At 47.8% G+C, this 22,998-nt stretch overlaps 2 protein-coding genes across 2 annotated transcripts in view; both read left to right on the top strand.

Annotated features, from left to right (window-relative positions):
* On the top strand, window positions 597-9,415 carry LOC109724230. Its single transcript, XM_020252971.1, has 2 exons — window positions 597-815; window positions 8,534-9,415. Exons 1-2 carry the CDS (start codon window positions 597-599, stop codon window positions 9,413-9,415), a joined length of 1,101 nt encoding a protein of 366 aa, XP_020108560.1.
* The window catches only part of LOC109724229, a 15,038-nt gene continuing 3,244 nt past the window's right edge, over window positions 11,205-22,998 (top strand). The window contains exon 1 of the mRNA XM_020252969.1: window positions 11,205-11,840. Within this exon, the coding sequence (XP_020108558.1) occupies window positions 11,205-11,840 (636 nt within the window). The remainder of the gene's footprint in view (window positions 11,841-22,998) is intronic.

Genomic DNA, 22,998 nt, shown 5'->3' with positions numbered 1-22,998 from the left:
GGCTTCGCTGACCCCGAAAGAGGTGAGCACGATGATCGGCATAGATCAGTGATTGTCGTGCTCACTTCCGGGAGCGTCGGGGTGCCCTCGGATCGCCAGAACGGCGACCCGAACCCGAAACAGTGAGCAAAAATCATTAAATTAACTTACCGGAGCTAGGTGGAGCACGGGATGGCCGGCGGCAGCCGGACGGCGGGCGCGTCGGCAGGGGGAGGCTGTGGCCGGGGGAGTACCGAGGGAGCCCACGGGTCAACAACGGCCAGGCGGCGGCCGGGGGAGCACCGAGGCGACGGCGACCGGTAGTCGGAGGCCGGGGAAGGGCGGCACGGCCGACCGTAGGCAGCGGCGGCGCGTGGGGGTGATGCGGGCCAAAGCTTGGCCCGAGCTCGTGCAGGGCAGCCGTGAGGAGCAAGGGCGGCAGCCAGGGGCCAGCGGGGACGGCGGCGACGGCGTGCAGGAGGTCACTGGAGATCCAGGAGGGTGGCACGGCCGATCACGAGGCGGTGGTAGCTCGCGGCCACGAGCTGGCTCAAGCTCGTCCAGAGCTGACTACGAGTGGCCGCGGATAGCCCAGGCGGCGACGGCGGCCCGCGCAGATGGCGGGGGCCGACGGGGGAGTCGCTGGAGGTCGGGTCTTGGCCGAAGGAGGGGGCCCGACACGTGTGGTTGATTCCCTGAGGTCGACGGTCGAGATGATGGAGAAGATGATTNGGCCAAAGCTTGGCCCGAGCTCGTGCAGGGCAGCCGTGAGGAGCAAGGGCGGCAGCCAGGGGCCAGCGGGGACGGCGGCGACGGCGTGCAGGAGGTCGCTGGAGGTCGGGTCTTGGCCGAAGGAGGGGGCCCGACACGTGTGGTTGATTCCCTGAGGTCGACGGTCGAGATGATGGAGAAGATGATTGAGAGGGAGACAACACCAGTTTTTTCGGCGACCGGGGTGCTCGCCGGTGGCTTGGGTGTGTGTCACGCATAGGGGTGTCAAACGGGCCGGGCCGGCCCAGCCAGGCTCAACGGGCCATGCTAGGCCGAGTTTCTGTGGCCCGTCGGTCCGGCACGGCACAGCCCGTTCCGGGCCTGGGCCGTGCCGGGCTGAGGGATGCCCCGACCAAGCACGGCACGGCACGGCACGGCCCAGCCCGTGTGACCCGCGCTTCCCGAGACGGGCCCGGGCAGGGAGTTGGGTTGTACCCAACTCCCAAGCCACCTGCACCACCCCAACTCCCAATGCATATTGGGAGTTGGGTTTTGACTTTGGGGTGCAGACCCTTGGGAGATGGGCCTATTGGACCTAAATGCCTTTCCTAACAATCAAAAATTTGACTATTGGGAAGGGCATTTTGGTCCAAAATATTTAAAATTTTAAAATAATTTAAAATTTTAATATTTTTATAAATGTATTTTTAAATTTTAAATTTTTTTACTTATATATTATTTTTTTAAAAAAATTAATATTTTTATTTTTAAAAAATTTTAAATATTTTTAAATAAAATTAATAAAATGAAAAAAGGCTGGCCCGAAGCCTTGCCTGGCCCGGCACGGCCCATACAGTCCGGGCCAGGGGGCCGTGCTTGACCAGGGTCCAAGAACCTTGGCCCGGCACGACACGGCCGGGCCGTGCCGGGTTGGCCTCCGACCCGTTTCGGCCCAGTAAATGTGGGTTGTGCCGGCCCAACACGGCCTACATTAACCCCTAGTCACGCCCTGGGGTCAATTATAAAAGACTTTTTATAAAGATTACCATTTTAGAAATCAGAGTTGCGAAAAACGTGCCCTTTTTTTTAAACCTGGCCCACGTGACGTACAGACCCGCCACAAATACAAAGTTTCTCTGTCCACTAGGACATAGTCTCCTTTGTATTTGCATGGCGTACAAACAGCTACATCAGGATCCCAACTACAACCTACATTTACCAATCCATAATCAATTCATGCCATACATTTTCATACAGCTAGCGATCCTTAGAGATGATGCATGCCTCTAAACACTCCTTAGGCGCTGGATGATGAAATGCACAGTACAACAAGTATCCTATTTAAAAGTGCTCCCCACCCGGAAGCTTTGTTTTTAAACTCTAATTCAATCATTCACAAAACCATTCAAAAACTTTTTTAAAACTGTTTCCTATTCGAAAACTCTATTTTGAAAATCGACTACCTCGAGGGGTAGAAAACCACCATGTATAAACACATAAATTTGAAACCAATTATCCAAAATCTCTAATTGCATGTATAATGAAAACACCAACTCAAACAAGTTCACAATAACCAAACATTCATAATGATCATCTAACTGAACCATTTATTGAAATGACTAGAAACGAAAATAAACGTAACTTGGGTGATGGTCGCTACTGCTGGCTAGCTAGAATGTCCTCCTATCGTGCCCAAAAGCCAACTCCTTGCTTGAATCACCTGGAAAAATGTGGGGTGAGAAACCGCAATCAAGATTTTTCAGTGGGAACGACAGAGCCACGAAGGCAAGTCGTAATCACCGAAAACCAAATGAGGTAAGGTAAACTGAAAGTTTTGAGGAGCCCAAGGATCTATCTAGATTGTATCTATCACCTAGAGGGGGGGTGAATAGGTGTAACGACCAAAAACCACAAATCTCGATGCAATAAAAATAAATGCGGAAAATAAAAAGCACACCGAGATTTACGTGGGAAAACTCCAACTTGGAGAAAAACCCACGGGACCAACACGCGAAAAAATAATTCACTAAGAGAAAAGATTACAAGGTGATTACCGACTCCACGGACTCAACCTCTCTTAACCTCCTATGAATCTTCGCGCTACCCTCCGGGTTGTCCACGCCCTCACGTCCGAATCCACGAACGCCTCCACTTCGAATCCACGAAGCTTCAATCACGCCGAATCCACGACGCCACTCGAATCCACGAGCCCACGATCCGAATCCACGAACCGCCGTCAAATACGCCGAATCCACGACGCCACCATGAAGAATATCATGAATATGGTGATCCTTCGCTTTGGAGTATCGTAGAAAACCAGGGAATAGAACTCCAAGCGAAGCGGAGATCAAATCGACATATAGAGAATGCGAAACGATATCTCGATTTGATCTAAAGAGGCTAATTTGTAGAAAATAGGTTTAGAATGAAATCCGAGCCTCTAGGGTTTCTCAAACATGTATTCTTATGATGCTTGATGTGTTAGAGAAGCCCAATAGCTTATTTATAGACTTTAGAATCAATTGGAGTCGAATTAGAAAGTTTCTTTCCAAAAACAGCACCTTGTACCGGAACAAGGAATGTTGTCCAGGGTACACCAGACGGAAGATTTTTCTGCGAAGTTCCTGTACCCTGGATAGCTTTTAGCTTGTTCCGGAACAGGGCTTGTACCGGTACAGCCTGAAGCTTGTACCGGAACAACCATCATACATCCTGCGCTACATTGATGGCTGTACCCTGGACAGAAATGCCTTGTACCGGTACAGCAATGCAATTTTCGCTGAAAATGCATTGTTTTGGATTTTACAAACTCCTAGAAACTTTCTAATCAATTTCAACTTGAAAACATGATTCTAAGATCTATAATTAAGTATGAATCACCATAAACAAGATTTAAAACTTACCAACGCATCGTGATTCAAGTTTTGCATGTTTTACGTCCTTTTCGATTCTTCGAAGTCTTGGATTCTTCGATCTTCAATAGTCCGCTCCGAACTTCTTCAAGACTCCGACTCGACCCACGAAACTTGCCAACACATAAGACCTAACATAAACAAAGTACAAGTGCTATGATACAAAAAGAACTACAGTAGCTATAGCAGATATGCTAAGAAACAAGTAATAAAGACTGCTACTGTATAGAAAATAATGCCGAGTATGCCTCAAGGTAACCAAACTAAAACTATACCCAATCTGGTGCCTGCTATGTTGGTCCGCAGACCTCAAGCGCTGCCTGTCACAAATCTGCACCGACCTGATTCATCCGCCCACTGGACGACCCATTCGGATAAGTACACTTCCGGTCGGTGGCCTGATGTCATGAATACCCCCAAGTGCTGTGACTAAGCCATACTGATATGCTCAAAGCGAAAATCAGCTGAAGCCGGTGCCTTCGCCGAAGCCAGATATAAAGGCGCACAACGCCGAACCACGATCAACCAGATCAAAAAACACGACAAAGGAGTCGATGTGTTGCCTGAACCCAAGGTCCACAGAGATACAATATATGCAAGCCTGCTGTAAGATATTGAATCCTCGTCTTTTGGTCAAAATGACCAAAGCGTCGCGAGAAAGGTGCTTGGACATGGTCCATGTGACATTCCAATAATGTTAGAAAGGTTAAAGTTGAACTCCAAGCTAAATTATTAAGTTTTAGCGTTGCTCGGCGCGAAATGGAGTTGAGCAAGAGCCAAACTGCAGTCTGGGCATTGCTTAACTAGTTAAGCATCAGGGTAGTACCGGTACCCCGCAGAAAACCGAGGATAGCAACTCTCGGGTTTGGCCTCTGCGAAGCGGCTTAACCGGTGAAGCCCACCCCCGTACTGGTACCCAGTGCAGGAAACAGCAGAATTGGTCTGCTTCAAATAGAATGAAAAGGAGGGGTTTTTCTGCAATTGTGGCAGCTTATAAAAAGCCCCTATCTCTCCCTTTCTTGTTCACAGCCAGGGAAATATCTCCTTCACTCATTTTTCTCCCCCTCTCTCTCTAGAAGCTCTCTCTCAAGAGTGGAGGCTAGAGGAAGGATTGGTGGAGATTGAAGCTTGAAGGTGGATTTCATTTTCTTCCTTGCTTTGGAGGAGCTTGTAGAGGTTAGCTTCAAACCCTCTCATGGTGGATTTCTAGGGTTTGAATCTTATGCTCTAGAATCGGTTTTAGTTGAACCCTTAGATGTTGAATATATGATTATTGCTTGAATCATGAAGCTGTTCGATGAATTCTTGCAATAGTTGTAATCTAGGGTTCTAAAGAGGGTTTTGTTAAATTGAGATCTAAAGTTAGGATTGATCTCTTTTATACTTAATCGCTAGGTAATCCGACATGTTGGTAAACTCGGTTCGGCGATCCGACGAGTCTGCGCAGAGATATTGAAGAAAAGCCTATTTTTGGCTTCGTTCGTCGCAGTCGGAAGAAATAGGGGGCGAAAAATTACGAAACTTGGAGTCTAGCTTCGTGGCATCACCAAGAGGTGGGGGGTGTCCATCCCGAAGCAGTTGAACTTTTTTCTATATCCGAGTTGTTTTATTATAGTATATGTACATATATTATTATCATGCATTATAGATTATGTTAAGTAGTTGTACTTCAATTCCTTGCATGTTTCCATTGTAGAATCATATTGTGAGTTAAGCACTTGATTTAGTGGACGTATAAGGATTGGGTCTTGACATGAAATCCTATAGTGCCAAAGAACAAAAGATGAACTTGGACATGTAAATGACCTAGAAGAGTCGCATTTGGACTAGTGTAGTAGAAACACTATGACATGAACTTAGGAATAGAAGATGATTTCCTAAGTAGTGGCATGTAAACTAGTGTAGTTGAAACACTTACAACTTGATAACATGAACTTAGGAATAGATAATGATTTCCTGAGTAGTGGCATGTGAACTAGTGCAGCAGAGGCACTAACTATCCTCGAGTGAGAGGATTGGATCGTACTCACATAGTCTGTGTAACCTTGGCGTGGTCGCTCCACCCCAAGTAGTGAGCTCCGGAGTAGATGTCGTGTTTGGGTAACTTGATTACCCATTAGGTGGTCTCTGGTATGTGTAGCGCAGAGTCTACTCACTGACGAGATTTGAGATGTGAGTTCGGCCTAACCTTCGGATTAGCCGAGATGAGATTGGACATGAAACATAGTACTTGATAGTAGGTTTCATTGCTATGTAGATATTTCCTTTATATCATGTATATCATGTAAATTGAGACATAGTATCATGTTAGTAAAGTACATTACTATGTTCATGCATTCATTCTATTTATTGAGGCATATTAGCATGTTGTAGATTTTGTTACTATGTAGCAGCTCATTTTCATATATCTATCTATCTACTTATGCCTGCTTAGACCTAGTGGAAAGATCGGTAGAGTCAGCGGCCGAACCCACTGGGAACTATTCGTAGTTCTCACCGTACTTTGTTGCAGGGCCGAGTGTGAGCGGACCGGGCGAGGACTGCGGTAAGGGCATAGAGCCCTAGTAGCTAGCAGCTTTCCTTTTGCATTAGAGTACCCCTGTGTACATGAGTGACAGATGATGTATATATTGGAGAGTTGTATGTATATGTTTTGAGCAGAACTTATATACATTTTGGGAGTAAAAATGTAAAAAAATTATGTAAATGTTGAATGACAAGTGTAATAGCTAGGTCTCTCTCTCTTTTGTTGTTTGCTTGTATTAGTACTCGCAACGCTTCATGTATGTTGTTTAAGTTTACCTGGGCAACTTATTTTACATGATTGTGGTTGTTTAGCCTTAGGCGGACCGGAGAGGCTCTGTCCGTTCGGCGTCTGATCGACGTACCCGAACCGACCAAATTGGCGGTCGCGGGGCGTGATAGATAAAATGGTATCGGAGCAAGCAAATAGAGAAGTCTAGGATAGACCTAGGAGACCCTAGGACGGTAACCTTAAGGCTATAGGTGCGTGAGTGAGACGTGAATCTATGCCGGCGGCGGAAGTTGATTCGATTGGGTCGAAGTTGTTAGTAGTAAGTCTCTAGTTGTTGATAGAGACGGATTCAAGTGGTATTAGTTCTTGGCTCGAGGTGGTTGTGTTGGCGGCCGACAACATGACGCTAAGAGTCTAGAATGAGTACACTTGTGTGCTTCCGCCCGATTTCGATATTGAGTAGTTTTGTCTCGTGATTACGAGGAGTTAACGGGTTAAGGTGATTAACCAGTTGTTGCGTTTCAGGAGCTATGGCACCGAGGGGACGTCCCAGGACGCGATCCACTCCGGCACCACCCACTGAGGTGCCCGAACAGTTGGGATCTGAAGAAGTGCGGGAGTTGCGAACGCAGATAGCTACGATGGCTCGTGCGATGCAGCACCAGGAGGATCAGATCGCTAGGCTATAGGAATTGGTGGCGCAACAGGCGTCGGCTCAGGCGGATGTTGAGCGACCCGCGCCTCCCGTTATTGTGCCTGGTGCGACGGAGGGTGTGGCCACTACGGCTGTGCTATCGTTAAACGAATATGACTTGTTTTCATCTTTCGTCCACTTATTCTGTGGTTTAGGAACGGTAGCATTATCGACGACTTCGTTAGGATACTTCCAACCGAATTCAATAGCTTTCCACACCTGCTCATCGATTGCGATTAGAAAAGCTCTTTCCAATAGGCATAATTCGTGCCATCGAAGAGTGGTGGTCGATTAATGTTACCGCCTTCGGCCATTAGATATCAATATATCTAGATGCCGCTCCAATATTAATTGAAAGTTTTGAGGAGCCCAAGGATCTATCTAGATTGTATCTAACACCTAGAGGGGGGTGAATAGGTGTGAGAGCCAAAAACCACAAATCTCAATGCGATCAAAATAAATACGAAAAATAAAAATTACACCGAGATTTACGTGGGAAAACTCCAACTTGGAGTAAAAAACCCACGAGACCAACACGCGAAAAAATAATTCACTAAGAGAAAAGATTACAAGGTGATTACCAACTCTATGGACTCGACCTCTCTTAACCTCCTATGAATCTCGCGCAATCCTCCGGGTTGTCCACGCCCTCACGTTCGAATCCACGAACGCCACGTTCCGAATCCACGAAACGCCTCCACTCCGAAGCCACGAAGCTCACGATCCGAATCCACGAACCGCCGTCAATCACGCCGAATCCACGACGCCATCATGAAGAATATCATGTGTATGGTGATCCTTCGCTTAGAGTATCGAAGAGAACCAGGGAAGGGAACTCCAAGCGAAGCAAAGATCAAATCAACATATAGATATGAAATTTCAATATCTCGATTTGACCTAAAAGAGACTAATATGTAGAAAATAGGTTTTAGATGAAATCCAAGCCTCTAGGATTTCTCAAACATGTATTCTCGTGATGCTTGATGTGTTAGAGAACCCCAATAGCTTATTTATAGACTTTAGAATCAATTGGAGTCGGATTAGAAAGTTTTTTCGAAAATTACATTGTGTACCGGTACACTTTAAGCTGTTACCGGTTACACGATGACGGAAGAGAAAACCTGCGTAAAGCTGTAACCGATGACAACGTCGCTTGCTGTACCGGAACATAATGTGTACCGGTACACTTCCGATGTTGTACCGGTACACTTTACAAAAACCCACAATTTGCACGATTTCGGATTTTGCAAAGTACCAATGCACTTCTAATCCAGTAAACTTTGATATTATGATTATAATGCCTACAACTAAGTATCAATCACCATAACATGAATTAAAAGCTTACCTGGTCATCGTGATTCACATAGTGAGTTAATTCCGCTTTCTTCGAAGTCTTGGATTCTTCGATCTTCGACAATACGCACAGATCCTTCAAGACTCCGACTCACTTCACAAAACTTGCCAATACATAAGACTTAACAGGTTGCAGTGCAGCCCGCGCCAGCAGTAGTAGCTACTAGTTCGGAAACTTCTAATCCCAAAGGTGCGGCGATAGCGGCGGAGAGGGAGCGCGCGCTTGCTGCTCTCGTGATGTTCCGGAAGTTTGATCCACCAGTGTTCGACAGAGAGAAGGTCGAGCCATGGATGGTCGAGTCGTGGGTTGACTCGATGGAGACCCTGTTCGATGATCTTTACACATTGGAGAGGGATAAGGTACACCTCGCCACTCATTGTTTGGAGCGGACGGCGAAAGTGTGGTGGAAGCGTATTAAGAGGGATCGGTCTTCCGACCTTCCGCCGTTCGCGTGGGAAGAGTTTCGGGGGTTAATGTACACTAACTATTTCCCCGATAGTGAGAAGAAGAAGCTCCAAGATCAGTTTAGGAAGCCGAAGCAAGGTAACCGCTCAGTTGGAGAGTATGAGCGGGAGTTCTCGCATATCATCAACTGCGTCTTCGACGTGGTGCGAGACGACAAGGATCGAGCAGATTGGTTCGAGCGAGGACTCCGGCCGGATATCTACAAGGCGGTTCATATCTTGAAGCTTACTACTTTTGCAGAGGTGCTCGATCGGGTGTTCTGGGCGGAGAATGGTAACTCCTACGTCCGTGAGGAGCGTGAAGCGTCCGAGAGGGACGGGGGTAAGAAGCGAGCCCCTGATGGTTCGGGAGGTCAGTCAAGGTCGATGAGGCCTCTGAAATATCCGCGAACGCAGTCCAAGGGTCGCGGGGCTCGGCAGTGCGTCATTTGTGGCGGTGATCATGACCCAAATCGTTGTAAGCAGAAGGAGGGGAGATGCTACACGTGTGGCCAGGCGGGACATATGAGTCGTTACTGTCCGGGGAGGACCTCGCCTGCCCCATAGATTGCATCGGCTCCCGCGACACCGGACCATTATGGAGGAGCTCCACCTACTGCTGTATCTGCTGGACATGCTATGGCACCACGCCAGCCTGAGGTGACCCGATCGGCTCCGAGCAGACGAGTATTCGCCGCTCAAGCCGAGGAACCTGCTGAGGCCGAGGAGAGCAACGTCGTGGCAGGTATGGTTTCGGTTAACGGAGTTCTCTCCAGAGCTATGTTTGATACAGGTGCTATGCATTCATTCACCAGTAGACCATTTGCTGAGATACATGGCATAGAGGTTCAGTTGAGCAAGAGTACTTGGCGGGTTGAAGCCCCCGAGCGTGAATTTATTATACGGAAAAAGTGTTTGGCGTGTCCGGTACAAGTGGGCAACTGGATTATGTCGACACGTTTGTTGGTGCTCAAGAGGTTGAAAGATTTTGATCTGATACTGGGCATGGACTGGCTCTCGAAGTACTATGCGTCTATTAACTGCAATAGTAGAGTTATTACCTTTCATGAGCCAGGACAGGAGAAGTTTACTTATCAAGCATGCAGGAGGTCGTGCTTCGCCATGACGGTGTCGGCGTCTAGGGCGAGGAAACTGGTTAGCAGCGGTTGCGCGACTTATTTGGTGACCGTTGTGAAGGTTGATCAGGGACTCCGGCACTTGAGAGTATGTCCGTGGTCCGGGAGTTTCCGGATGTGTTTCTCGTGAAGTTACCGGGGATACCGTCGGATCGGGAGATCGAGTTCGTTATAAACTTGGTTCTCGGGACCGCGCCGATATCAAAGGCTCCATACCGTATGGCACCTGCTGAATTGAAAGATTGAGGGCTCAGTTGCAAGATCTCCTCGACAAGGAATTTATCAGGCCGAGTGTGTCACTGTAGGGAGCCCCGGTTTTGTTCGTGAGAAAGAAAGATGGATCATTTCGACTTTGCGTGGACTACTGCGAGTTGAACAAGGTCACTATTAAGAACTAGTACCCGTTGCCCCGTATCGACGACTTGTTTGATCAGTTACAGGGGTCACGAGTATACTCGAAGATAGACCTCCAGTCTGGCTACCATCAGCTGAAGATAGAGCCGGAGGATGTGCAAAAGACCACATTTCGCACGCGGTATGGACACTACGAGTTCATGGTTATGTCGTTTGGGCTCACAAATGCCCCGGCAGTATTCATGGATTTGGTGAACCGTGTCTTCAGAGCTTATTTGGACCAATTTGTCGTAGTCTTTATAGACGACATCTTGGTCTACTCTCGTAGCGACGAGGAGCATGCGGAGCATTTAAGGATAGTGCTTCAAGTCCTTCGGGAGGAAAAGCCATACACGAGGTTGAAGAAATGTGACTTTTGGCTCCGAGAAGTTGCATTTCTGGGACATGTCATTTTCGAGGGTGGAGTTTCTGTTGACCTGAGGAAAGTTGAGGCAATTAAGGATTGGCCTCGCCCGATGAATGTAACGGAGGTCCGAAGCTTTGTGGTCTTAGCGGGCTACTATAGACGGTTTGTGGAGGGGTTCTCGAAGATAGTTATTCCACTTACCCGTCTGACACAAAAGGGCACCAAGTTTATTTGGAGTGACGAGTGTGACCAGAGTTTCAAGGAGTTGAAGGAGAGGTTGACTTCGACTCCGGTGCTCGCCCTACCGGTGCAAGGTGAGGACTTTGTGGTGTATAGCGATGCATCTTATCTAGGTTTGGGGTGTGTTCTGATGCAGAACGGGAAGGTGATCGCATAATCATCCCGTCAATTGAAAAGCTACGAGAAGAACTACCCTATCCACGATTTGGAATTGGCCGCAATGATCTTCGCTTTGAAGCTGTGGAGACACTACTTGTACGGTGCGCATTGCGAGATATATATGGACCACAAAAGTCTGAAATACCTGTTTACACAGAAAGAGCTCAACATGAGGCAACGTCGGTGGCTAGAGTTGTTGAAGGACTATGATATTACTATACTCTACCATCCTGGAAAGGCTAATGTGGTAGCGAATACACTTAGCAGAAAGTCAACGGAGAACCTCACGTTGTTGATCACGAATCAGGTGCCCCTGTGGAAGGAAATGGGGCGAATGGATCTCGAGGTTGTAGCTTCGGAGGTTCCGTCTATGCTCACGGCTCTCGTTGTCCAACCGACCTTGTTGGAGAAGATTAAGAGTTTACAATCCGCAGACTCGAATCTCCAAAAGGTGCGGCGCGACATCGAGGGTGGGCGTAGTGGCGATTTCAGTATACATGCCGATGGTGCTCTTCGATACCGGAACCGGTGGTGTGTACCGGAAAAAGAAGAGGTCCGGAAGTTAGTTTTGCGGGAAGCGCATCAGTCTCGCTATAGTGTTCACCCGGGCGGCACCAAGATGTACGAAGACTTGAGAGTGCTCTATTGGTGGCCGGGAATGAAAGCTGACATTGGATGCTATGTGGCGCAATATCTTGTTTGCCAACAAGTCAAGGCGGAGCGCCGATTTCCAGCGGGAAAGCTTCAGAGCCTACCTATCCCCGTTTGGAAATGGGAGGATATTTGTCACGCCCTGAATTTTAGCGAAAGCTCACCAATCACGTGCACAGACCCGCCGTGTACATTCCTACCTCAAGTGTACACCAGGCGTCTACAAACAATATAGCAAAAAGATAATATCTTAACTAAGTAATCGGAGCACAACTACAAGTTTAAACTTATAAAACCCAAACCTTATTACAATGTAAAAGCAAAGTACATTCTACATAAGTCCAAGATACAATACTGAACTAAATCAAAATAAACTGGTAGAGGTTCATCTATTCAACATCGAGAAGGCTCTGGCTAGCCGCTGAACCCTCGCCAGGAACCCTAGCCTTTCCAGCTGTGGAAGGCTCTGCGTAAAACAACCAACAAAAGGGTGTAAGAACTATTAAATAATAGTTCCCAGTGGGTAAGCCGCCGAGAGTGGCGAAGTACACCACTAGGCCAACTGTGGTATGAGTAAACAATAATAGATAAGCAAGTAAATGCAATAGGTACTGAAGTAAATCAGTCATGATATTCTTCTCTAGATATGTTTATTAACATGTTTTATGTACTAGTTCATCATGACAAGTTTTACAAATTAGGCCAATTGACAGTTTAACTAGCTATATATCAGACCGTATGCAAAATATCCTTATTATCAATGAGCTATCTGGTAACATCATGTAGTTAATTTCCTACAGTAGCAAGAGTGTAAACATACTGTCACTATGGTACTAACTAATCAGGATGTCAACCTTCTAGTATGTTCATCACTAAGTTTACTCGACCAATGACATAAAGTATCCTTACTACTATGTCTGTCTAAGGTTAAAGTAACTCATAATAACCCAATTCACAAGAGACTTACACAAGGTAAAATCCCAGCCGCGCCGTGCCTAATGGCCCCGTGGAAGTCAACATCACCCACAGCAATCCACTTCAGCGCTCAAATTGTACATAAGCGAGCAATCTGTCGCTAGGCTAACTCCGAAGTGCCGGCTTGGAGGGCGCGACCCCCACAAGCGTGTGCGAATGAACACAATGGCATGCAAGCATAATCCATAGCATAGATATCACAATTTCATCATGTCTCTGTCATGGAATCTCAACTCGATACAAGGTCGACACTGTAGTACAAAATCGTAAGCCACTATCAACTACTTGTTGACATAATTCTACCATTAGCTAGTATAACTTAAACAAGCATATTCTTTACATCATAATGGGCTATACCCATATATACTCACATGGAGTCCTCTCACTACTCCCTATACATAAGGAAAATGGTTTACTAAAGTCATACTCATGACTCATTCTAAGTTCATACAACTCATGGCACATATTCTAAAGTTTCACATAAGCCTCCACTACTTAGAGTAAATAAGTCACATGCAGGTACTTTTGCTTGACTATACATGTCACGCCCCGCCCCGAAACCCCTACCAATTTGGCGCGGTTCGGGCGCGGCAAGCGTACGCCGAACGGACAGCACCTCCCCTGTCCGCCCAAGGCTCAACAACAGGAATGTGTACAAGAATTTACCCAAAAATTTAAATTCTAAACATACACATTCAACGGGGCACAAACAGTGCCAACAACTAAGAGCAAGTAATCCACAAGATATGCAAGTGAAATAAAGAGAGTACTTTACTAACTATTACAATAGTTTGCATTCTTTTATATTTACATCTTTTCTCAAAATGAATACATTTAATCATCCAAAATACATAGCTCTCCAACCTGACCTATATGGAACTCTCAGATACATAGGTTTGCGAATGCAAAAAGGAAAGCTACTATACTATCACGGTCTCACTGCCGGGCGTGATGCCCTTGCCGCAGTCCTCTCTCGGCAACCCTGTACCTACCACTGGAAATAAAGTGGGGTGAGAACTATCTTCCATAGTTCCCAGTGGGCTCGGTCGTCGACTCCGCCGGTCTCCCCACTAGGTCCAAATGGACACAAGTAACAACAAGTAGACAGATAGATAGATATCTGAAAGCTGTAAAGGCATAAAGGAAAACTATGCTACTATGCCCATAATCATGTATAATGAATGCATGCATCATATAGTAAAGGTATACTATCATGCTAACGAGATCGATCCATGTTCGATAAATAATGTTCAATGACAATATTAACTTTACATTTACCCAATCTGTGGCGAAACCCTTGGGTTGGCCCTCAATTCACTTTTCCATCCCAATTGGGTAGGGAAGCTCCATGTGCCCCCAAACCCGGGACTGTCTGTGGACCTCCATGTGGTCCCTATTGCCCGACACTCCAGAGTACTCGACGACCAATCCTCTCCATGTGAGGATATGGATGGCTATACCACCCCGATTAACAGACCGTGAGCTTGATCTATCCTCTCCACGTGAGGATACCCTACCACCTAGGGCCAACATCACAATCAAAACTCGTCTATGTCCTCTCCATGTGAGGATACCCTACGAACTAGGGCCAACAACACTCGGAAGTCATTTATTCTGACCATCATGCAATTGCACTTAGCTTTACTAAATTTATTGTTCACAAGGCATTTTCTAAGAGATTCCACCTATCCCTAGGTTCATAAACCTCTAGTGTCAAGTACACTACGTTAATGCCACTCGTTTGTTCTTTAGACATTTAGATGCCACTCTTTAAGTCACTAGATAACCATCAAGTTTACCTCTTTTCTTTAGCACTATAGGATCAACTGTCCCGACCCAATCCTCACCTATCCTATTCACCTAGCATTCCATGCACACTAGGTTACCATTTACAAAGTATAAGGAGAAGGTTAAACATGCAATTCTACAATGCAACATGCAAGAGATGAAATTATATGTTATTCTAAGACATAGAAAAGAGTTCGGTTGCTTCGGGATGACACCCCCCACCTTTTCTCGTTGTAGAGGTTCTAGAAATGCCTCTCGCCGAACATTACGACGAGGTCTCGGCCTCCTTGGTCCCAAAACAAAGCTCAATCGGCCTTATTTTGCCGATAGCTTTAAATCCACTCGACGAATCGTAATTCCGACTTCGCCCCCGCGTTTGGACACCTAGCAATTAGGTTAACAAGGCCTTAAATGAGATCAATCTCATACTTTACCAAAAACTCCATTTTGGAGCCCTAGGGTTCACATCTTGCCATTTGCAATTTGGAACCCTAGCTCTAGCTCTAATCCACCAACAATGGTGCAAGAGGTCCATTTGACCTCCTCTCCAAAACTCAAAACCCAAAACCCTAAGTTTCCAAAAGCTAGGGTTAGGGCTTACCTCTTGTGCTAGCTCCAAAGAGAAGAGGAGAGGGAGAGGGAGATGTCCAAAGCTCCTCTTTGATCTCCTTTTTATTCTCCTTCCTTTTCTTCTTCTTCTTCTTCTTCCTCTTCTTCTCCTCTTTTTTCTTCTCCTTCTTTTCCCTCTAGAGAGAGAAAGAGAGATGAGTGAAAGAGAGAGTGTGAGGGAGGGTGAAAATGATAGAGGGAGAGAGCTCTCTCTTTCTCTATACTCTCTAATTAATGCCATTTTGCATAAAAACCCCTCCATTTTCCATCCTGTGCACTGCCTTTACTAGGCAGTTTTNTTTCCAAAAGCTAGGGTTAGGGCTTACCTCTTGTGCTAGCTCCAAAGAGAAGAGGAGAGGGAGAGGGAGATGTCCAAAGCTCCTCTTTGATCTCCTTCTTCTTCTCCTTCCTTTTCTTCTTCTTCTTCTTCCTCTTCTTCTCCTCTTTTTTCTTCTCCTTCTTTTCCTTCTAGAGAGAGAAAGAGAGATGAGTGAAAGAGAGAGTGTGAGGGAGGGTGAAAATGAGAGAGGGAGAGAGCTCTCTCTCTCTATACTCTCTAATTAATACCATTTTGCATAAAAATCCCTCCACTTTCCATCCTGTGCACTGCCTTTACTGGGCAATTTCTGCCCAGAGGGACCGATCTCCCCGACCTGGGACCGATCCCCGAGAGCCTCCCCATATATCACGCGTTCGGGAACCGGTCTCTCCCTGAGAGATCGGTCCTCGGGAGACCGGTTCCTGTCTGAGAGACCGGTTCCCGAGAGCTGGATTTTCGGGACTTAGCCAAATTTTGGCTTTTCTCACTGGCCTCGCACACGGGGACCGGTCCCCTCAGCCTGGGACCGGTTGCATCAAAGATCCCCAGCAACCACCAGCCTCGGGGACCGGTCTCTCCCTGCAAGGGACCGGTCCCAGAGAGCAACTTCAGCCCAGTGCAGGTTTTGTACTGTATGCTCTCGCAGACTCAACTCCAATGCACTTTTTGTGTTTTGGATATCTTTAGCCTTCACAAAGGGTGCTCATTCGACAATTAGTCGATCCTGGACGAAGTCAAACTCTCGAATTTTGAGAATTCACTTCCTTACATCCTCCCCTCATTAAAAGGAGTTTCGTCCTCGAAACGAACTAATTTTCTAACTTTAATTTAAATCCTTACCTCACTCCCCAAATAGATGAGGATGGTGCTTTCTCATCAGATCCTCGAGTTCCCAGGTGGCCTAACGATTATCATGATTGCTCCACCAAATCTTCACATAGGGAATCTCGCGATTTCTTAGTTTTCGCACTTCTCGGGCAATAATACCCACCGGGAACTCTTCATAGCTCAAGTCCTCTTGAAGTTCCGATGGCTCATACAGCATCGCGTGCTCGGGGTCGTGAATATACTTACGGAGATTGGAGACATGGAACACATTGTGTTCATTTGTGAGCTTCGGCGGCAAGGCCAACCGATAGGCCACCGTGCCAACCCGCTCCGATATCTCATAGGGTCCAATGTACCGGGGACTTAGCTTTCCCCGTACTCCAAATCGCTTCACACCCCGCATCGGTGAAGCTTTCAAGAACACACGGTCGCCCACAGCGAACTTATGTCCCGACGGCGCCTATCTGCATAGCTTTGCTGTCTGGACTGCGCCGTGAGCAATCTCTTGCGAGCAAGGCGGACTTTCTCCTCCGCTTCTCGCAACACATCGGGGCCGAACTCTGGGCGCTCACCCACATCGCTCCAAGTATAGGAGACCGACACGTCCGCCGGTAGAAGGCCTCGAACGGTGCCATCTCTACACTAGCGTGGTAACTGTTGCTGTAGGCGAACTGGGCCATCGGCAAATGATCACACCAACTTCCCTTATAGTCAATGACACACGCTCGCAACATATCCTCCAGAGTTTGAATGGTTCTCTCTGTTTGCCCATCGGTCTGAGGATGAAATGCGGTGCTAAAATCGAGCTGTGTGCCAAGGGCTTCCTGCAGGCTTTTCTAGAAGTATGAAGTGAACCAGGGGTCACAATCCGACACGATTGATTTCGGCACCCCATGCAGTCTCACTCTCTCGTCGAGGTATACCTGCGCTAACTTGTCACCCGACCACGTGGTCTGGATCAGCAGAAAGTGAGCCGACTTCGTCAATCGGTCCACAATTACCCAAATTGCATCGTGGCCGCCCGTTGAGCGAGGCAAGCCGACCATAAAGTCCATCGATATATCCTCCCATTTCCAAACGAAAATTGGTAGGCTTTGCAGCTTTTCCGCTGGAAACCGACGCTCTGCCTTCACTTGTTGGCATGTCAAGCATTTCGCCACGAAGCGTCCAATATCACTCTTCATTTTCGGCCACCAATAGTGCATCTTTAATCCTTGATACATCTTGGTGCCGCCCGTGTGATCAGCATATGGAGACCGATGCGCTTCTTGTAGAATTAGCTCGCGAAGTTCTCCATTTTTGGGTACACACCACCGGTTCCGAAACCGAAGTGCACCATCGGCGTTTATACTGAAATCGCCACTTCGACCTTCCTCGATGTTTCGCCGCACCTTTTGGAGTTCTGGGTCCGCAGGTTGCAGATCTTTAATCCTCTCCAACAAGGTCGGTTGGACAGTGAGCGCCATCAACTGGGCTAGAATCTCGGGAGCAACCACCTTAAGGTTCATCCGCTCCATGTCTAACCACAAGGGTGATTGATTTGTAACCGACATCGAGAGGTTCTCCGCTGACTTCCTACTCAGCGCATCCGCGACCACATTAGCTTTTCCGGGGTGGTAAAGGATATCAATATCATAGTCCTTTAACAATTCTAACCACCGCCGTTGTCTCATGTTGAGCTCTTTCTGTGTGAACAGATATTTTAAACTCTTGTGGTCGGTATAGATCTCACAATGGGCACCGTACAAGTAGTACCGCCACAGCTTCAAGGTGAAAATTACTGCCGCTAGCTCCAAATCATGAATGGGGTAGTTCTTCTCATAGCTCTTTAGCTGACGGGACCCATAAGCGATTACCTTTCCGCCCTACATCAGGAGACACCCCAATCCTAGATAAGAAGCATCGCTATAGACCACGAAGTTTTCGCCCTGTACCGTTAAAGAGAGCACCGGAGTCGAAGTTAATCTTTGCTTCAACTCTTTGAAACTCCAGTCGCACTCTTCGCTCCACACAAACTTGGTGCCATTCTGAGTTAGGCGGGTAAGTGGAATTACTATCTTCGAAAAGCCTTCCACAAACCGCCTATAATAGCCCGCCAAGCCCACGAAGCTTCGAACCTCCGTGGCATTCGTCGGGCGCGGCCAATCATTGATTGCCTCAACTTTCCTCGGGTCTACAGAAACTCCACCTGCGAAAGTCACATGCCCTAGAAATGCGACTTCTCGAAGCCAGAAGTCACACTTCTTTAACTTAGCATACAGCTTCTCCTCCCGAAGGGTTTGAAACACAATCCTCAATGCTCGGCATGTTCCTCGTCACTACAAGAATAGACCAATATGTCGTCTATGAAGACCACAACAAATCGATCCAAAAACCTTCTGAAGACACGGTTCATCAAGTCCATAAATACCGCTGGAGCGTTCGTGAGTCCAAATGGCATGACCGTGAATTCATAGTGCCCGTACCGCGTGCGAAACGCGATTTTCTGCACATCCTCCGGCTTGATCTTCAACTGGTGATAGCCGGATTGCAAGTCTATCTTCGAGTATACACACGACCTCTGCAACTGATCGAACAAATTATCGATTCGGGGTAGTGGGTACTTATTTTTTATCGTGACTCTGTTCAATTCTTGATAGTCCACGTAGAGTCAGAATGATCCGTCCTTCTTCCGTACAAACAACATCGGGGCTCCCCACGGTGATACACTTGGACGGATAAACTGCTTGTCGAGAAGGTCTTGCAGTTGACTCCTCAACTCTTTCAGTTCCGCCGGCGCCATTCGGTACGGAGCCTTCGAGATCGGTGTGGTACCGGGAACTAAGTTTATGACAAACTCGATTTTCCGATCCGGTGGTATCCCCGGCAACTCCGCGGGAAACACATCCGGGAACTCCTGCACCACCGATATCTCCTCCAGTGTTGGAGCTACTTTTTCCACTTCCACAACAGTCTCTAAGAATGCCGTGCAACCGCTGTTGACCAACTTCCTTGTTCTCGTCGCCGACACCGTCGCGACGAAGCACGAGCTCTGGCAAGCCCAATATGTGAACTCCTTTTGTCCTGGCTCACGAAACGTAATTACTTTGCTCTTGCAGTCGATTGTTGCGTTATATTTCGAGAGCCAGTCCATGCCCAAAATGACGTCATAAGCCTCGAGCTTCTTGAGTTCTAGCATCCGAATAGGCATTATCTAGTCACCTACTTGTACTGGACACGATGCACACTCTGAGTAGGTGTTAAACGTCGACCCAGGGCCCTCAACTCGCCACTTGTCACTCGCCTCTATGAGTATGTCATGCATGCGTGTGAATGATCTACTGATGAATGAATATGTAGCACCAGTATCGAATAAAGCCCTAGAGCGAATTCCATTAACTAGAACCATACCTGCCACAAGGCGGTGCTCTTTCGCCTCCGCAGGCTCCTCAGCTTAGACCTGAGCGGCAAATACCCGTCCGCTCAGGGCCGATCGCGCCATCTCGGGTTGGCGCGGCATCATCGCACGTCCCGCCGACACAGCCGTCGGTGGAACTCCTCCATAGTGAGCTGGGATCGCCGGCGCTGATGCAATCAACGAGGCAGGTGAGGCTCATCCTCCCGGGCAATCTCGAATGAAGTGCCCCGGCTGCCCACACTTGTAGCACTTGCCTTCGCGCTACTCACAGCGCGACACCAGGTGGTCTCGGCCGCAAATAACGCAACGCCGCGCTCCACGCCTCTTTTGCTGCGTCCGCGGATACTTCGGGGGCTTTTTAGAATGTGCTTGTCCCCCCAAACCACCGCCGCCTTGACGTTTCTTGCCTTTGTCCTTAGACTCGGCTAACGCTTCGCGCTCCTCCGGAACGTGGGCGTCTCCGTGCTCCGCCCAAAGTGCTCGGTCGAAGACCTCCGCAAAGGTCGTGATCTTGAGTATCTGCACGGCCTTGTAGATCCCCGGCCGAAGTCCTCGCAAGAACCAATCGGCCCTGTCCTGGTCATCCTTCACTACGTCCGGGACACAGTCTATGAGATGGGAGAATTCTTGTTCATACTCCGCCACTGAGCGGTCCCCTTGCTCCAACTTGCGGAACTTCTCCTTGAGCTTCCGCTTCAACGTATCGGGGAAGTAGTTGGCGAACATCTCCCGCTTAAATTCCTCCCACAACATTGGCAGATGATCGGAAGACCGATCCCGCTTCACGCGTTTCCACCATACCTTTGCCGCTTTTTCCAAGCAGTGGGTGGCAAGGTACACTTTGTCCCTCTCCAAGGTACGTAGGTCCTCAAAGAGAGTCTCCATCGAGTCGATCCAAGACTCGACCATTGCCGGCTCCACCTTCTCGTCCTCAAAGGTAGGCGGATGGAACTTGTTGAACTTGATGAGAGCCGCCAATGCGCGCTCTCCTTCTGCGTCTTTGGCCGTCACATCGGGTGTTGCTGCTCCCGACCCCGCCGGAGGAACAAGTGCCGACGGGGGACGTGCCACCACCGGAACCGCCGCTATACCCTCACCCTTAGCCGGCTCGGGTACGTGAGTCGAGGGTGCGGGCACACCGCGTCCATTCATCGCCGTTGCGGCCGCCGACGCAACCTGCCGCTTCAAGAGCTCCTAGAGCGGCTCGAATCGGGTCTCCTGGCGCTGCACCACATTGGTCAATGCGGTCACTTGCGCCTGTAATCGATCGAACTCGCTTGACCCCACCTGCTCGGGCACCTCAGGAGTCGGTGCCGGGGCAGATCTACGTGTGTAGCACCTTGGAGACATTAGTCCTTGAAACGCAAATACTTGGTCAGTCATCTTAACCAATTACCTCGTCGAAATTACGACACATGACGACTTAACAACACAATCGGGCGGAAGCACACAAGCGTACTCGTTCTAGACTCTTGGTATCATGTCGTCGGCCGCCGACACAACCACCTCAAGACGAGAACTCATACCACTTAAATCCGTCTCTAATCATAACTAGAGACATATAGCCAACTTCAACCCAATCGAATCAACTTCCGCCATCGTTATAGGTTCACGTTCTGCTCACGCACCTACAACCTTAGGGTTCACCAACCTAGGGTCTCCTAGGTCATCCTAGACTTTCTCTCTTTACTTGCTCACTTGCTCTGATACCAACGACTGTCACGCCCTGCCCTGAAACCCCTACCAATTTGGCGTGGTTCGGGCACGGCAAGCAGACGCCGAACGGACAGCACCTCCCCTATCCGCCCAAGGCTCAACAACAGGAATGTGTACAAGAATTTACCGAGGAATTCAAATTCTAAATATACACATTCAACGGGGCACAAACAGTGCCAACAACTAAGAGCAAGTAATCCACAAAATATGCAAGTGAAATAAAGAGAGTACTTTACTAACTATTACAATAGTTTGCATTCTTTTACATTTACATCTTTTCTCAAAATGAATACATTTAATCATCCAAAATACATAGCTCTCCAACCTCACCTACATGGAACTCTCAGATACATAGGTTTCCTAATGCAAAAAGGAAAGCTACTATACTACCACGGTCTCACTGCTCGGGCTTGATGCCCTTGCCGCGGTCCTCTCTCGGCAACCCTGTACCTACCACTGGAAATAAAGTGGGGTGAGAACTATCTTCCATAGTTCCCAGTGGGCTCGGCCCCCGACTCTGCCGATCTCCCCACTAGGTCCAAGTGGGCACAAGTAACAACAGATAGATAGATAGATACGTATCTGAAAACTGTAAATGCGATAGTAGGAAAACTATGCTACTATGCCCATAATCATGAATATGAATGCATGCATCATATAATAAAGGTTTGCTACCATGCTAACAAATTCGATCCATGTTCGAATAGCAATATTCAATGACATTATTAAACCTTTACCTTTCCTTTTACCCAATCTGTGGCGAGGCCCTAGGGCTCGCCTATAACTCACCTTTCAATCCCAAAGTAGGGAGGGAGCTCCAAGTGCACCCAAGCCCGGGACCGTCTGCGGACCTCCATGTGGTCCGGACCTCCAAGTGGTCCTAGTCGCGCGACACTCCGAAGTACTCGACGACAATCCCCTCCATATGGGGATTGGAAGGCTATACCATCCCAAACGCAGACTGTGAGCTAGATCTATCCTCTCCAAGTGAGGATGCCCTACATCTAGGGTGAACAACTTAATTAAGTCCTCTCCAAGTGAGGAAACACTATCACTAGGGTCCGCAACCCAATCAAATCCTCTCTAAGTGAGGTTGCCCTACCACTAGGGTCAATGTCTCAATCGACTGATCAACAACCTCTCCATGTGAGGCTACTTAGGTTTACTAAGTTCTTTATCCACAAGGCATTTTCTAAGGGATCCACCTATCCCTAGGTTCTCAAACCTCTAGTGTTATTTATACTACATTAATGCCACTCGTCATCATTTAATATTTGGATGCCACTCGTTTGTTCTTTGACGTTAACACTACTTTCTATGTCATCAACACCCCCATGGGGTACATCTCTTTTCTTTCGCATCATAGGATCCACGTTCCGACCCAATCCTCACCTATCTATGTCACCAAGCGTTCCAAGTACATTAGGTTATCAATTAGAAAGCATAAGAAATGGAGCTACCATGCAATCCTACAATGCAATATGAAGAGATGAGATTAAATGCAATCTAAGACATAGAAAGGAGTTCGAAAGCTTCGGGATGGCACCCCCCACCTTTTACCGATGTAGAGGT

Source organism: Ananas comosus, linkage group 18, assembly GCF_001540865.1.
Source record: "Ananas comosus cultivar F153 linkage group 18, ASM154086v1, whole genome shotgun sequence".
Classification (NCBI taxonomy): domain Eukaryota; kingdom Viridiplantae; phylum Streptophyta; class Magnoliopsida; order Poales; family Bromeliaceae; genus Ananas; species Ananas comosus.
This window is presented reverse-complemented; position numbering and strand designations above follow the sequence as displayed.